General features: G+C 37.2%; 1 protein-coding gene across 2 annotated transcripts in view; it reads right to left on the bottom strand.

The window, feature by feature from the left end:
* COL24A1 (collagen type XXIV alpha 1 chain) overlaps window positions 1-18,331 on the bottom strand; it is a 392,639-nt gene that overhangs the window by 320,251 nt on the left and 54,057 nt on the right. For both annotated transcript variants that reach the window (XM_073787806.1, XM_073787804.1), the window contains 2 exons: window positions 15,733-15,786; window positions 12,573-12,626 (listed from right to left, as the gene is read on the bottom strand). In XM_073787806.1, coding sequence (XP_073643907.1) covers window positions 12,573-12,626; window positions 15,733-15,786 — 108 coding nt within the window. The remainder of the gene's footprint in view (window positions 1-12,572; window positions 12,627-15,732; window positions 15,787-18,331) is intronic.

Raw genomic sequence — 18,331 nt, 5'->3', positions numbered from 1 at the left:
ACACAAGATTCTCCAAATAAAATATCCACAAAGCTAAGTTTTTTCACTTTTAATAACGGGAAATAAGAAATGTCCTCAGCACTAAGATAGTGCTGCCTCCGATGAGGCAGCAGTTCTAGAAGGATGGAGTTCCTAAGAGAGTGTCAGGAAGATGAGAAATGAGGAACCAGGGCGAGAGGTACACAGGTAGAGAAACTCTCCGCCATGGGCCTAGTTCCTTTTCTTTTTTATTAAAAACTGTGCTTATAGGGGCTTCCCTGGTGGCGCAGTGGTTGGGAGTCCGCCTGCCGATGCAGGGGGCGCGGGTTCGTGCCCCGGTCTGGGAGGATCCCGCGTGCCGTGGAGCGGCTGGGCCCGTGAGCTGTGGCCGCTGGGCCTGCGCATCCGGAGGCTGTGCTCCACAGCGGGAGAGGCCGCAGCAGTGAGGGGCCCACGTACCGGAAACAAACAAACAAACAAAAAAACAACTGTGCTTATATATTTACTTACTTGTTTTTATGTCTGTGTACTGCTGAGTCTAGCTAGCTACATGCTTCCCTTTCTTCGGCCACTATCTGTTTCTCTGACCAGAGTTTCTTCCCTCCCCAGCCCCGGTGAAACAGAATGCAGTGGTGCTACAACTTCTTTCGCTTACTTTCCCTGAAGCAGTTTATAACAGTGAACTAGACATGTTGATCATAATATCCTCTGAATGTACAACTCCCTCTGAAGAGATTCTTCCTCATCCACAGACTCTAATATAAAGGCAGCACCAAATAGTCATGAGCTCCCTCCTACTCCACCTCAGCCCCAGGAGACGGCATTCAACCTAAGGGAAGCCAATATGAAGTCTGGCCAGTAGCCTATGAGGCCACTTGGAATGGAGAGTTTTGCCTAAACAGGGTGAAGCTGGGCCAATCAAATTCTTTTTTAAATTAAGTTCAACAGGAAGGAAGGAAGGAAGGAAAGGAGGGAGGGAGGGAGGACTGATTCGGGTACTTAGCTGAAGCTAGAAAGACTGACAAAGAAAGGATAAGAGGAAGAGAAGAAAGCCAAAGTATGAGTAAAAAATTTAGAGTAAGCAGAAACTGTGCTGAGAAAGAAAGTTTTTGTCAGAGGAAAAGTCAGATGACACAAAAGGGCAGATGCAGAGAGAGGAGATGAGTAGCAGTGCTAATAGAAAAGTACAGTCAAAGATCCACAAACTAATGTTGCTAGGTACTCAGAGCTGCTTTGAATCAGTGCCCGCCCCCGTGAGGCTATCATATTACAGTACCATTTTTAGATTCCATGGGTCCCTGATTTCCCTTAATGCTGTAGAGAGGATTGAAATAATTCTCTCTTCCTTGGGATAGCCTAAGTGTCCATTCTTTGCAATCAAAAGAGCTGAAGTGAAACAAAATGGTTTTGGTTTGGTTTGGTTTACTACTAATAATAATGAAAAGACCAAGCACACTGAGCTCTAGATCCAGTTTTGCCACTAAATAGCTATATCATGAGTTTCAAAGTCTTCATCTGTAAAATGACAGCAATGAATTAAACTACTGCTAAATCTCCTTTTAATTGCCAGCATTCTGCAATTAGTTGAATCTGTTAAAGTCACTACTTTTTTTTTTTTCACCTTTCATTGAATGAAAAACAAAGGCATTTATAAGAGTCAATTCAGGCTTTGAGGCATTGGAAGAATTCAAGTAACACTGATGTATCACTGAAGTACATATCAGAAAAAAAACAGATTCAGGCTCCCATGGGCATATGACCTGAAACAAAGATGGGGACTCTGGGATGAGCAGAATGGAAAGAGAATGGGTCAGGTAGGAGGCTATTATGAGAGTCTAGGAGAAACATGATTATACATTAGATTTGAGGGCAGAGTTAGAGATGATATATATGCCCCTTAAAGAGTTTAAACTTAAGCTCCTAAACTATTTTATTCAATGTGGTATCCCCAGTGTCTAGAACATAGTAAGTGCTTGTTAATTAATTGATGGAAAGATTTGGATGAATAAATGAATTGATGTAAAGACTTAGAGGAATCTGAGGGTTACTTGGGGGAAAATAGATTCTAAGTATTCAATATGATATCTCAATTCTCTTAATATTGAAATGAAAGGTAATAAGTGGGAGAAAAAATATCTTGTTATTTTTCAATGTAATAATATGTTATTGTAATATACTGGAGTTAGCACTACTATTGTATAAAAGCCTCCATTTATTCCCTAATTTGTGACTACAGGTCTCATTTGTTTTCTACTTAAATACTAGTCTGTAATATTTTAAAAAACAAAGGGAATAAGTTCCTGGGAAGAATGCCTACATTCAAGCTTTGGCATAGCTCCAATCTAAGGACGTGACATTTTATTTTTAATTTTTTTTAATTTTTTGGCCACACTGCACAGCATGTGTAATCTTAGTTCCCCAACCAGGGATCAAACCCACGCCCCCTGAATTGGAAGCACGGAGTCTTAACCACTGGGCCACCAGGGAAGTCTCCCTGACACTTTACTTTTAAAAATTTGTTTATATTGTGGTCTTTTGAAAATACTATTTGAGTCATTGTTCTTCCTATACTCACATAGGAAAAATAACAAAAAAGGTCGAGTAACTAACAATGCATGATTTTCCTCTGATAAATCTACTGAAACTGATGTAAACACATTTCTTAAGGAATGTCAATAGAAAAATGTACAAGTTCTGTTTTAGAACAGATTAAAAACTCATTAGAATGAGTTGTAGGGTTGTTTCAATTTTTGTTGTGATGTAAATTTGCCTTGCCAAGAATTCCAGTAATAAAAAGGGTTTAGAATCTAATTTTAATATAGAGATATTAATTTTAATACTTATTTTAACAACAATTTAAACCCTAACAAATACGTTATCAACAGGTGACCACACAGGACCAAAAAAAAAAGAGATACAATTGAATCAAAATCAGAAATATTAAGGGATGGAAAAGAAACAAACTTCAAATATATACCTGAACTACCCCCAAGTAATTAAAATTTGGATACATAAATAAATTGTTTATCCATAAGGAAAATAGTGGTACCATTTACATACAGGGCCATCCTTGCTTTGCACGGTACTAGAGGACCATGAAACTGACCATATAAGCTGAAACCATGCCAAGCAATCTTAATAATGGGAAAAATTGCAATTGTTCTGTGACCTTTAAAAATTTTTGTCAAAATGTTTAAAAGTCTCACTGTCAGTTACCTTTGTATAGGGAAATGAAAAATATGTTAAATATTAGTTTAGTACAGTGTAATTTAAAACATTAGAAACAGTGAGAAATTAAAGTTCCATTTCTTAGAAAAAATTTATGAAGAGTAGTTTGAATAGTGCTTCTCTTGTATAAATAACCATACAGAGCAAGCATATATTCTATGTTTTGGCAAACTGTCATACTCCTTTCTAAGTGTGGGTCAGCTCCCAACATTCCATCCTTTGCACTTTCAATGTCATGAAATAGCTCCAAGAGTTCCTCTAACGTGAAGTTTTTTTGCTGTTGTAACCTCCTCTGGGACGTGTCTATCCTATTCATCACAACCCTTTCCTCTTATGTCAAAAAATTTGCCTTAAACAAAAATAAGAAAAACAAGCTCGCCGTTACCAAGTTCCTCTGTCTGCATATGGAGAGTCTCTCAAATGGCAGCAGTGCCCCAGGATCAGCTATTTCTTCTATAACTCCATTTATATTTGATTCTAATTTCAATTTCTGTGTTATCACTATTTCTTTATTTCATTGTACTTTTCATCTTTGTTGACCAGTTACTTTTTCTGAATAGCCATTTGTGTAAAATGCCACATGAGTTTATCAGAGAGAAGGAAGCAAGACAGCTACACACTCTGCTGTCTGTGCATGAACTAACAGATGTGTCGTGTACAATCATCAACAGATTCTGAATGAAATGTGACCGACCACTGATCTTGATGCACATTTACTATTTATGTAGTGACTTGTAAGCTGAAGAGCCAGTAGCAAAGTTTATACTTTACACAGCTAATCACAGTGTGATTAATCTGAACCATGTTGGTGGGAGACTGGTGTTATTAAACCGTGTTAAGTGAAATTTGTCTATATTGGAACCATGCAAAGTGAGGAATGCTTGTATATATGTATTGAAAAGATTCTCGATGATATAATCTCTATGTTGTCAACTTCATATATAAATGGTTTTCTTCTTTTAACAGTTTTTTCCCCCACTAAATGCGAAGGACTTATATTCACTGAGATAAAGATTTTTCCTACAGAGCTTCCCTGGTGGTGCAATGGTTGAGAATCTGCCTGCCAATGCAGGGGACATGGGTTCGAGCCCTGGTCTGGGAAGATCCCACATGCTGCGGAGCAACTAGGCCCGTGAGCCACAACTACTGAGCCTGCGCGTCTGGAACTTGTGCTCCGCAGCAAGACAGGCCACGACAGTGAAAGGCCCGCGCACCGCGATGAAGAGTGGTCCCCTGCTTGCCGCAACTAGAGAAAGCCCTCGCACAGAAACGAAGACCCAACACAGCCAAAAATAAATAAATTAATTTAAAAAAAAAAATTCTGATTTAAAAAAAAAAAGGTTTTTCCTACATATGAGAAAGTATCTCCTATGGCATAAGACAACTTCTCTATTACCACTCTGCTTTTCTATCTTGGGCCTCCTTACATAACCTTTAGGTTTCAGAAAGGTAGGAGCATTTGTCTCTAGAATCCACAAAAATTCCAAAGAAATTCCGGAGACTAAATGATTTGCCTCTGGCACTCTCCTTCTTAAAATTCTTCAGTAGCTCTCTACCATATGATAAATGCTTTACCATGGCATACAAGTTCCTTTATAATTTGACCCCTGAATGTCCCTCAAACTTTATCTCCTGACACCTCCTACCTAACACTCCATAATCCCAAAACAAGGAACTGCTCTTGCCTCCAAGCCTTGGTTTATGTCATCACCTGTGTGTAAACAGCATACATGCCTACTAACTATAGTATCATTAGGATAACTTGCATCCTCAAGATGCGGCTCAGGGGCTTCCCTGGTGGCGCAGTGGTTGAGAGTCCGCCTGCCGATGCAGGGGACACGGGTTCGTGCCCCGGTCCCGGAAGATCCCACATGCCGCGGAGCGGCTGGGCCCGTGAGCCATGGCCGCTGGGCCTGTGCATCCGGAGCCTGTGCTCTGCAACGGGAGAAGCCACAACAGTGAGAGGTCCGCGTACCGCAAAAAAAAAAAAAAAAAAAGATGCAGCTCAGATGTTGCCTCTTTCCCTGTTCTCTAAAAACTCCCCCACCTCCACTGCCAAGAAGTTTAGAGATCCCTCAGCCGTTGCTATAAAAATTTCACATCTTAATCATTGCACTTGTTATAGCATAATATACTTTTAGTGATTTACTTTAGTATTTATTTCCTTTTTTAGACAGTAGGCTACTTGAAGGCAGGAACTATACCTTGTTTACCAATACTGGTTTCCTGAATGAACTGTAGGACAAAAGAATGTGATTAAAACAACTGCAGCATTCCAGAGTTAGTGACAAATTTTATCTCAAAACTGCTCTTTTGGTTGAAGCAACTTCCTTGTATCTTTTGCTTCTGTCTAGTCTCAGGAAGCTGAGGCAAAGGTGGGCTAACCTTATACATGATCATGTGAAAGGCAACATCACTGAGACATTAGTAGCAGATTAACTAGTTCTACTCACCCTACCTAAATGGGACGAAGGGTGTTTGGAGCCAGAGGACCGAGGCAAAATAAGACAGGTGAGAAGGGTCACTGACTTGAGAAGCAGCCCTAGAGAAGGAAAATAACCACTAGCACCGGGTGAAAGGGCACAGTCAATTAAACTTACGAGCAGCAATGTTCATTCACTACTAATATGTGCTTGCTATGTACCATTCACTGGGCTGAAATACCAGTGAAAAAATATAGACCTTGCACTTAAGGACTCCTAAATCACTCATGTATTTCCCTTTAGCCCACTGCTACTGCACTGTTATCTGAAAGCCAGTATTAAATTGTCCTTTTCTGTAATGTAATAATAGCAGTCCTTTACAGATCAGGTGATTCCAAGTATCTAATAAAATCTGTCAAGCACTACAGGACTCATACGTCAGCAATGCCTTGAGGAATACAAACAAAGGTTTGTAGCCATGTTTTGGTCAAAATAACCAGGGAAACCTATGGCAAACTAGAGAAACAGTGGCAAGACGCCCATAGCTGATTGAAAAAGAAGGCTTAAGCAAGAATTCAGAATGAGATTAAAAAAATCAACAACCATGACCATGTAAGTACTACTTGAGGTAAGGCAATAAAGTTCCTGAAGTTTTAAGAATAGGGAGTTTAACTGTTTTCAAAAAATTAAATAGAAGAATGATCCCAGGTAACTGGAGAGATTGAAGATAATTAAATTAGAGAATGAATACCACACAGACCTCTCTATTCTACCCACCTCCCCTTCTTCTTGGAACATACTTCCCTCACGCACACAACAGACTCCTACCCACCTCTGTCCCAAACTCCTCACAATATTGACCAATTAACCTACATTAATTAGTACTTTTTTTTTTTTTTTGCTGTACGCAGGCCTATCACTGCTGTGGCCTCTCCCATTGCGGAGCACAGGCTCCGGACGCGCAGGCTCAGCGGCCATGGCTCACGGGCCCAGCCTCTCCGCGGCATGTGGGATCTTCCCGGACCCGTGTCCCCTGCATCGGCAGGCGGACTCAACCACTGCGCCACCAGGGAAGCCCCAGTACTCAGTTTTTACCTTGGCCCCATCAACTCTAGCTGTAGTCCTTCTCAACTAGTTCTTGTGGAGAAAAACAGTATGACACTAATTCTCAAAATGGTGCTAAATGACCGATAACAGCTTTTTCTGAGGACACAGACTTTTTTTTTTTAAACCTTCTGGGAACTGAAATACTTTCAGCCAAATGAATTTATCGTTAATGTTAGGATGTCAATCAGAAGAGGAAAATATCTTTGGATGAAGGAATGTTTTCCAAGTCGCACAGAGTACACCACTTTGGTAGCCACGGGCTTGCCTGTGAGGGAGTTCAGTATGTGTTGTCTTGTTCTTTGCTTCCCCTTCCATTAGTGGAAATGGCAGAGGGCAGAGTAGATGGTCACAGTGGTGACAGCACAGCCCCTAAGCAGCAGCTTTTATGTTAGACTTTCAGTACGAAGCCTGAACTGCAAACCGAGCAAAGGAAAACGTAGCTCTGCAGATTTTTACAGGAATATTGCACAGGTGAGAAGATGATCTATAGCGTTAACTATGGAACCTAAGAATTCCCCTTATTTCTTTCTCCGGGCACGGATTTTATTTTTATTGTTGTTCTCATCAACATTCAGTATTGCTGTACTTCCTTAGTACTGTCCTTGCTTTAAATAGATTATGAAAAGCTGTACAGGTTTTGAGTGACTGATCAATCGTAACGCATTCCACTTGATTTTTTCAGCTCTTCTTTCCCTTCCAACTTTATAAAGATGTTAACTGTGTACCTCCTATGTAATGGAAAGATTTTTTTAACTGAAATAATTCCATCAAACTAGAATAAGAATTCACACTGATTTATAATTATTACTAAAAGTATAGTAGTTGAATTGTTTGACATTCAGAAAAATATTGCCATACATTATTCATAATAATCTGTTTTAAAATGTGTGCCTTATATTTCACAATTGTTCTGAGTTATACCTTCATGCTAAGATGTGCTTAACTGCTCTCATCTGGCTTATCCTCTCGATCCCAGAAAAATTTCTTCAATTGAAATTGCTGTTAATTTTCTTACAATTTTAAAAAGCAGACTTCCAATAGTAATGCAGCAACTGATCAGCTATATTTAAAAACCAATTTAAAAATTCGTCTGGAGTCCAAGCTCAGAATTATGACTCTTGTGTTCCAACCAACACAGCATGCACTCTGGATCTAACTTATCTGATTTTTGGCACAAATTTAGACATTTAGTGGGAAGTGAAAACATACTTCAGTTCCTAGGTAAATAAGAGTTATATTAAGGTGGCTAAGTTGAGGCAATGTAACCAGTCAATCTGGGGAAACACACAGCTTGTTAAAGTGGTAATACTGTTTTTTTAAAAAAAAGTCAAGGTGTGAATATTGATTTCAGATTTTTTAAAAGAAAAAATTCAAGGGCCTTTCCTTATGAAACCCCCTGATTTCATTCTTATCTGTCCCTCTTCAGAGAAAAGCACTTTTTTTTAATATGCATGATTTTACACTTTTATATAAATACAATGTTTCACTGTTCAGTAAAGCATAAATTTCTGTAAGTTGTCTTGATAATGTATTTTTGCATGTTTTTGAACTTTATATATATTATACTATACGAATGCTTTGAGGCTATTTCTTTTGTCAATGTTATATTTTTGAGATTTATACATGTTGCCATAAATAGGTAGATTTAGTTTGTTCATTTTAGCTGCTGCATGGTGTTACATTTTATGAATCTATCAAAATATATCCTTTTAAAATTTAAATATATTGGGGTTTCTACTGTTTTGTTTTCATAAACAATGCTGCAAGTAACATTTTAAAATTTCTTCTTGTGTATGTGTGTTAGAGAGTTTCTCTAAGATATATACATATGAGCAGAATTACTAAGTGTTAGGCAGTGTGCATCTTCACCTTTCCTAGACATGGCAAATCGTGCTCCAAAGTGGTTGTTCCAGTTCCATCAGCAGTAAATGAGAATTCCTGTTGTATCTCATCTGGCCAAAAGTAGGTATTTTCAGACTTTAGATATTTGACAATTGTGAAATGATACCTCATTGTTTTAATTTCATTTCCTTTATTCCTTGTAAGGTTAAATATCTTTTCACATATTAAGTGACCAATGGCTTTGCTGTTTTGTGAACTGCCCATTTTTCTATTGGGTTATTGATTTCTGTGCAATCTTTACATGTTCTGGATGCTAGTTCTTTGTTAGTTACATGTGTTACAAATATTTTTTCCCAGTCTGTGGCTTGTATTTTCACTATTTGTGTTGTACCTTGTTGTGAGAAAAAAAAAAAGCCTTATTTTTAATATAGTAAATTTATTAATCTTTAAAAAAAAGTCAAGGGGTGAGAGATAAAAAGGGAAAAAGGCAGAAGCGAACCAAAATATCTACTGAAGAGTGAATAAAAATATTGCTGCTGATTTACTTGCTTTGTTATTTCTATCTCAATATTACTTCTAGTTTTCAGAACATTTTATATTAATCTTCCATTTATTTATCTCAACAGTTTCCATGAGTTGTCAGTATTTCTACACACAACTTTCTTGCAGCCACTTCAAAGACTACTTAAAGAATTGTAATATTTCCAGATACTTCCAGAGAAAAGGAATAATGATGTCATTATTACCTGTCATCCAAAACTATATTTGTTCCCTTGGCTTTCAGGAAAAACAAAATTTTACTTTCTCTTGCATTCATGCTTGAGGTAGTCAGAAGTAATCAAACTCACATATAACAAATATTGGTATAATGAACTAATACATGGGGAAACAGTATTTGAAGTTATTAAGAGCGCAGTCATGTCAAAGATGCCTGGATTTGAGTCCTAACTCTGTCAGTTAATAATCATGTGGCCTTGGGTAAATGCCTTAAACATTTTATGCCTCAGTTAACTTATTTATGACACACTGAACATACTATCTGTCTCAATGGGTTGTTTTTAAGATAAAAAGATACAGGGTTCAGCAGATAGACTATAATATTACACATAAGAAAGGAGCTGTTAATATTTACTGTAATAGTTATAATAATAATTCAAAAATAGTTTGATAGATAAAATATGTAATAAACTTCATGTTTATCAAATCCCAAGTACCTTATTCATCTTTTATAATAAGCACAGACTGTTAAAAGCACAGTGGATTCAGTATCAGCAAGTAATATCTCTTGATCCTGCTGTAACTCTGAGTGACCCTGAGCAATTCTCTTAACCTCTCTGGGCTTATCTTAGATCTATCATTTACAGAATGAATACCTTAAGTTCTTGTCTTGACCTTAAGAATTCATGTAGCATTTTAGGGGTAGAACTGAAAGGATGAAGGAATAGGAGTCCCTAGGTCATAACTAATATGAACTTTTATTCTAGGTACTCCTAGAATGGATTCTGTTTGCAGGGAGTAACTCTGAGAATGACCTAGGTGGTTCAAAAATTGAACCAAAATTAGTAAATTCCATAAATAATCAGTCTGGTCCTTCTGTCTTTCATACAAACCACAGGAACAGAAAGAGTCTACCAAGCTCATTGTGAGAGTATTTCTACTGCACATTCATATTAAAGTAAGACATGCACGTAGATAGTGTGATGGAAACTTGTTCCAAGCCTGCTACGTGGAGAATTAGTTTAGGTTTAGATTGAGCCCCTATGTGTGTTTCCTGCAATACTTGTTTTTAAAAAATCTATATACAGTTTCCATTATTAGACACACTCTGAAAAGAGGGAAAGCATTCTCAGAAAAACTACAAAATCATCTCAACTATTAACACTGTTTTGAACTACTATCAAAGCATAGTGAACCTGGATGCTTCATTTATCAGAAAGTAGTTTGGTTTCTAAATACTTTTGACTAAACCTTCTCTAGAGAAAATTCAGCTATAGTTGCTAATTGATAACATAGCAAGATCCCTGACTTCTACAGTGTCTGTTTCTACTCGTTAACAACACAAGCCAGATTTTAAAAGTTTAAAAAACTGTGTAAGAGAAAAGAAGTCTGTGAAAGATATGCATCCATGACCCAGTTTGTTTAACTTGATGCTATTTCACTTTACTAGACTTATACAGACCAAAAATAATATATTCTCAATATTTTAAAATACCGATGGGCCAAGGCTCATATAATATGTGCATAAGTCCTTGGAAGATAATATCTTCTGCTTTGAGTAAGTAAAACCTTCAAAGTTAAAAATGATAACCTGCTCTAATAGTTAAAATCAGTCTTTTAAAATTTTCTCTATAGTATTTCTTTATATACTCCTCTACACAATCACGACTCAAGCTTTATTTATCAATAAGTTTTCCCTTTCTGGAACGCTAATTTCATGAACCATGGGCATTATTAACCTTGGAAAGTAATGATTAGTTTGTTTTTCTCTCATACACAGTGGCATTCTTCAGGATGCAATAGCTGTATATTTAATATCAAATACAATTTATTAAGGTAATTTTCGTATTATGAGATTTTCTTTGTTTGATGCTATTCATCAGTACAGTTTCCTCAGAGGTACACTTAGCAGTCAGAGGTATACTAAGTAGCATTAAACAGACAGATTCATGACTGTATGTCAAGACCAATTCTGGTAGGAACGATCACTCTGCAGTTTCATGGAAGCAACCAACAACCTCAAAGGAGTTGTCAGATTCTAAGTACTATCTAGGATGAAGACTAGTCTAAATGCCATAAGAATAATGGTGTGGTATGGTCATGGGAGGAAAAGTACTCCATGAGATCAAAACCTTTTTAATCAATTTACAGTTGTGCCCTGTAGAAGGGATTATGAAGGGAAGCAAACAAGGTCAGGATCCTTTCCAAAACCAGATAAATAGCTGATGGTTAACAGTTATTAATGGCTTGCTATTTTTCTGACACTCTATTGCATGGATTATCCCATTCCATGTTCCCAACAGCTCCCTGTGAAGTGGGTAGTATTATCTTCACATTTTACACATGAGGGAACTAAAGCTTAGGTTAAGCAACCTGCCCAAGGTCGACAGGACCTAGAAAATGGCAGATAGAATTTGAACAAATTAACCAGAGCCAGAAAACCATCTCCATTCTAAATCTCCCAAGAGGAAAAGAAGATGACACACTGAGACACCAACATAGCTCATTATGAAGTGTATTTAGGCACCCATATCAAGTCAAATACTGCCCTCCAATATTTTGGGGCCTTTAATACCTTAGACAGGAATTTTGCATCTTCTTCATCCCTTGTAGAAAATCAACAACTCAGTGTTTGAGAAAAAGACAAGCTGAATATATTGAGAAGAATTTACACTTGTGTTAATTCAGGAAACTGCACAGCATATTTTATGAAATAATTATAGCAGCTGTGTTACTATTCCTTTTTACCCGAGAAAAGGCCAACTCATGTGCATATGACTACTATTTTTTACTACATATCCCCAACCCTCACTTCTACTCTGTTTATGCTTCAGGCCTCACACTCATGTATATATCACGGCAGAGCTTATTATTTCCTAATAAAATTAGAAACTCTTTAAAAAAAAGCCAAGTATTTTACCTACATCCAAATGTACCTCACTTTGGATATATAAAAGTTACAATGTGACTTCAAAGTTTTAGAAGTAAGTTATTGCCCTAATAAAAAAAGAGAACTCCAAAATTCTATCAGTGACTTTCTCCTACATGTGAATTTTGTCCCCATCATTATCTGAAGGGTTTTCTTTTATTTTTCTTAAGACCCTGTCTTTGGTGGGCACCACTTCCCTGGATTAGGACAGCACCCTAATTCCTATTGCTGAAGAAAAGAATTTAAAACATTGACTTTGGGCTCAAATTCAGAATGAGATCTTAGGAGCTGAGGAGCACCCAGATCCACATGGCACCCAAATACATCAAAGTAAAACGACATCTTACCTTAACACCTTGCATACCAGGGGGCCCCATGAATCCAGAAAGACCTTGATCACCCTAAGAACAAAACACAGACAGAGGTTTAATAGTATGAAAGAGAATTGAAAATTATGATTTCCTTGCTGCAGGATTTCATCTTGGATGTCCAGATCTTACTGCACTCATTTCTGATCTCCTCTATCTGGCTCAAGGTCCACCTCGTTTTTGGGACTGTTCGAGACCTTTTCTGAGGCTCCCGGCCCTTATCTCTTCTAGTGCTGATTACCTGGACAGTACTTCCCCACCTCTAAGGCCCTGCTTCTTTTGCTCTGATGTCCTTCTCTCTAGGAATGTCCTTACTTCCCAAATTCTCATCTTTCCCAAAGTTTACCGTGCTTTAAAAATGTAAAGGAATCTACTTAAAAATTCTACCAGTGCTTTGTGAGGCAGCTGTGGACAGCTCAGGCCTGCCCTTCTAGGTGAGGACCTGCAGCCCAATGGGACTCCCACGTGGAACCTCATGGCACGGCTGGGGGGTGGGAGGCAGGACTGGGCTCTCGTCATGCACCAGGGAAAGAGGCACTTCCATTTCTGGGGCTGCAGTGAAAATTTATTGGGAGGACCATGTGTTTGACTTCACAGACCCAACTTCGCAAATTAGGGCCTTCTGTCCCCACACCCCAACCCCTTCCCCCAAATGTGATGAAGGCCTGCGAGCAGGGTAGGAAGGAGAAATTATACCAGTGAGGGGGAAAGAGTGTCTGTGGTGGGTAGAATGGACAACGACATAGAGGAGGCTGTGTGAATTGACAAGGATGAAACATGTCAAAGTGGAATGGGGGTATAATCTTAAACCAGTTTACTCGTGGTACACTTGTTCTTCGCCTCTGTTCCTTTCCCTCTTCCTGCTGTGGCAAAGTTATTGTGCATGAAAAAAAGTATGTTCTTTGAAAGAGAAAAAGAGTACTTAGTTAATAACCCTAAATAAACTCGTTAATGACTGTTTAGGCACTACTTAATTTTCAGTGTATTATCTACGTTAATATGTCATCAATTAAACAATCAGAAGGGAAAAGGATGTTTCTGATTAACTATAAAGTGCTTTTCCACATGTTTAATATTTTAATGTTTTTTTCGCTCAGTGTTTTATTAGGATGGCTTCCATTTGTTATGGGATGGTGGGTTTATACATTTTTTTTTTGACACTTATTTCTCTGATAGAAGGAAAAGAAAACTGTACTAGGAAACAGGAGACTGGAGGCTCATCTCCTACTAGCTCTAATCAAGGGTAGATCACTTGATTTCCCTTCAAAGTTTCTCCATCTGAAAAGTGAGAATAATAATATCACACTCGTCTTGTGGGAAAGGAAAAATTACCACTATTTAAAAGTTATCTTCGTTTGCCATTGAGGCCCCACAAGAAACACTTAGGTGTGCTCTATGAGAGATGTTACTTACTGGATATTACATGCAGAAGGACTAGAATCTGCATTGCTTTTATTGTTTCATCATTGATTATATATTTATTGTAAAAATAGCTAAATGTTTAAAAATAAAATTCAACTGTTTCCCAATCCCCCAATACTCATACCAGTTTAATGTTTGTATTTTATTTATTTGTATTTATATTGTATATGTATAAATATCCTGCCTCTTCAATAAAATTGAACCTAATTGTATGTAAATATAATTTCTGAGAAATTGTTTTTAAATGTTACCATTTTAAAAATATCTCATTTTGAAAGTTGGATTTCACTTAAAGCTCAATGAAAACATTCTACTAAATCCTATATCTTACCATTTCTCCTATATAGTATTGACCACAGTTAGTATACGAGTAACTCAAAAAGTTAAAAAAAAAAAAAAAACCCACTGACATACTTCCAAGTCACAACTCGCAGGCTGAATCACCCTGTATTTTATACAGATACTGTACACATACTGAACCACCCTATATTTTGTACAGAGAAGCCACAAGGGAAGATAAAAATAAGCATCTGATAAAATGTGAATGCGTAATTTGGGGAGTTTATTTAAAGCAGTCACCAAAAGAGAGTGGATGTCTAATTTCTAAATTTTAAGAAATCAAATGTTTTATATTTAGAGATTTTTAAAGATGGAATTTATGTTTCTCAGATTGCAGAATTTTTTTCCTTGTAATAATTAAGGGACCAATGAAAATACTGTTTCTAATAATAAACTTCCATTCCTTTTCTAAATTATTTAGATTCAGTGAACTCAGTTCCAACACAGCAACGAAATTCTTACAGTTGTAGATTAAATTTGAGGATTTAATTGCTAGTATAATATCCATTAATGTGATGTAATTTTTCTTATGTTTACAAGAGTTTCTGTAAACCAATTAAAGGATACGATTTCAACCCAGTAACCACAAAAATTATTCAGGGATTTTAAAAGTTTGTGAATGTACACTACATAAACAAAAACATCCTATAACTGTATCACATTCATCAAGTGCATGTCTAAATAAAGCTTCCCAGATATATACCTAAATACTTGACTTGTATTCATCCTCACTGGAAAATATCTTCCTCTTAATAAAGATTTTCGCTGCTATCTTTACTTTGAAACATTAGTTTCTTTTTATCTAAATGCATATGTGTATTTGAGCGCATTACGATAAAATAAAAAGCATACTGTACTGAAAGTCAGAAAACTTAGATACATCATTAATTCATCTACTTGCTATCCACTTAAATTCTATGAATCTTGTTTTCTCAACTGGAAAAAAGATAATGATGACCGCCTCCCTCACTGTTACTGTGGGACTTAAACAAGATAAGTATGTAGAACTATTCTAGAAATAAAGGTGTAAAATGGCATTAGAATTTACAATGGCATCCATACTAACAGCAACATTTTTGAGGTTAGGACCAAAAGTATCTTTTCCAATTTTTTGCCCCATCTGTTCCTAGTTCACAGGTAGCACAAGGGCATGACAAAGTAGACACTCAAAAAAATTAATGGTATGATTTAAAGTGAAAAGTTGGGCTGATAATACTGTTTACTTGATTCTTCAAATATTCCTTCCTTCATTAAAATCCAATAGTTATCTATATATTCTGTCTGAAATCAAGTAAAATCTACATTTTAAAAAGATAAAAATGATTTTTAAAAGCTTGAAATATATCACCATGATTTTATTTCATGGACGAATAATTACCTTTTCTCCAGAAACAGCATGACCTGGGGAAAAACCTGGATCTCCTTTGGGGCCCTAAATAAAACAGTTATAAAACACTTGATGAAACATAAACTACATACATCATACTTCTTTGGTTGTATGCATTGGCAGATGCTACACACATTATATGGTATTGAATAAAATTATGTATTTGAAATTGAGATGTACAAGGATTATTTACCTTATAGTGTATATTTCACTTATCCTTAATTTTAAATGTGAGAAGATTCCTAGAAATTCCCCAGACATACCTGATTTTTCTAATCAATAAAGTTATACGATTGAAACATCTTTTTTTTATAGGTAACTGTCACTTTTACTTTTTTAATTAATTTTTATTGGAGTATAGTTGCTTTACAATGTTGTGTTAGCTTCTACTGCACAGCAAAATGAATCAGCCATACATATACACATATCCCCCCCTTTTGGATTTCCCTCCCGTTTAGGTCACCACAGTGCATTAAGTAGAGTTCCCTGTGCTATACAGTATGTTCCCCTCAGTTGTCTATTTTATACATAGTATCAATAGTGTGTATGTATCAATCCCAATCTCCCAATTCCTCCTACCCCACCCCTTTCCCCCTTCATATCCATACATATCCATACATGGACCTAGAGGGTGTCATACAGAGTGAAGTAAGTCAGAAAAAGAAAAGCAAATATCGTATATTAACGCATATATGTGGAATCTAGGAAAATGGTATAGATGACCTTATTTGCAAAGCAGAAATAGAGACACAGACGTAGAGAACAAATGAAACATCCTTCTTCAAGGGAACTACATAAAGGCTCTATTAACTTTTCCATTTTTGTGACATATTGAGTTATAATTCCTATTTTAGCATGGGAAAACTAGTTATTTTTAGTAAAAGAAAACTGCTTATAATAATTCTCAAAATTTTAAAACATCATTCCAAGTTTCAATATTTTCCAAAATCTTGCAGTGTACATGCATTACTTATATAATAAAATAAAAAACCCTCTAACTGCCAAAATTCTTTTTATTCTGTTATAAAAAGGTATTTTTCATACTTGGGAATCGTTATCTTTTATATATCAAGAGAAATATGACATTAGGTTTCAACCAAAATTTTTTGGTACAATAGTAAAGTATTCTTTCTTTCTTATTATGCATACTAGCAAAATATCTCCTTTTCTATTTCATGCTTCATGAAATACAGAATTGAGATTCTTTATCATTCAAATTCTGACTTCATTACCATTCTTAGCTAATAATAATTTTCCATTTCTAAATGTTATTTTCACCCTATGGTAAGTAGGGAAACAGTCATGTCTTCCTTCACATATTCAGGGATACTTTTTTTTTCTTTCGTTCCACAGATATTTATTGAACAACTTCCTGAACACATAGGGATGAACAAAACAGGCAAGTTATCTGTCCTCTTTAGGCTAACATTCCAGTGTGAGAGAAAAAAATAAAGAATAAATGGAATTTTTTTTTTTTTTTTTTTTTTTTTTGCGTTACGCGGGCCTCTCACTGTTGTGGCCCCTCCCGTCGCGGAGCACAGGCTCCGGATGCGCAGGCTCAGCGGCCATGGCTCATGGGCCCAGGCGCTCCGCAGCATGTGGGATCCTCCCAGACCGGGGCACGAACCCGTGTCTCCTGCATCGGCAGGCGGACTCTCAACCACTGTGCCACCAGGGAAGCCCTAAATGGAAATTTTTAAAAATACAATTTCTTGTATAGATAAGTGTCAGGAAGAAAGCAGCAGCTGGGGAAGGGAACTGTGGCCAACCGGGACACAGAGGACTCTTTTCTTGGGTGCAGTGGGAGGAACCGTCCCTGAGAAAGTGATCTGACCAGAGAATTGAAAGAGGTATGGAAGGGAGTTGTAAATATATCTGAAGGGAGATCACTAAGAGCATCCCCAGCAGAGAAAAGAGTAAGTGCAAAGGCCTGAGGTTTGTCTGAGAAACAGCTGGTTGCCCGATGTAACAGGTGCTAAGTGGAGAGAAGCAGGCGTGCACTTCAGAGACAAAAGCGGCCAGAACACAAAAAGAATTATAGAGCCTTACTTGTGGTTTGGCTTTTACTCAGATCTGTCTTCACTTTTAACAAGATACCACTGGCTGTAGTGCTGAACAGACATTATGGGGGTCCCAAACTCAGAATACATATTGAAGGCAGAGCGGACATAATTTCCAGGATGAGAAGTGAGAGAGACAGATTGGCATCAAGTCCACGTACAATGGGAAAACAACAAAGATGGAAAAGATTGGGGAGAATGGTAGGACTGGATGACAGCTGTAGTTCTCTCTCAGACATGTTAAAAGCAAGGTGTCTCTTAGACTTCTAAGTGGAGATACTGTGTGTGCTGTTGGATGCTGAGGCTGGATATCAAAAGTCACCAGAATATAAATTGTATCTGAAACCATGGTAAAGGGTGAGACTACTGAGAAAAAGTGTAAATATAGAGAAAAGAAGAGGAAGGAGGGTGGTTCACTAAGTATGTTCTAATATTTAGAAATTGGAGGAGGAAAGACAGCAAGAGAGAATGAGGTGACACAGCATGTAAGTTGAAAGGCAAACAAGGTGATTGTGGAGCCTCCAAGTGTA

This window comes from Tursiops truncatus, chromosome 1 (genome assembly GCF_011762595.2).
Source record: "Tursiops truncatus isolate mTurTru1 chromosome 1, mTurTru1.mat.Y, whole genome shotgun sequence".
Taxonomy (NCBI): Eukaryota; Metazoa; Chordata; class Mammalia; order Artiodactyla; family Delphinidae; genus Tursiops; species Tursiops truncatus.
The sequence above is the reverse complement of the archived record's forward strand: the minus strand, read 5'-3'. Positions and strand labels throughout refer to the sequence as shown.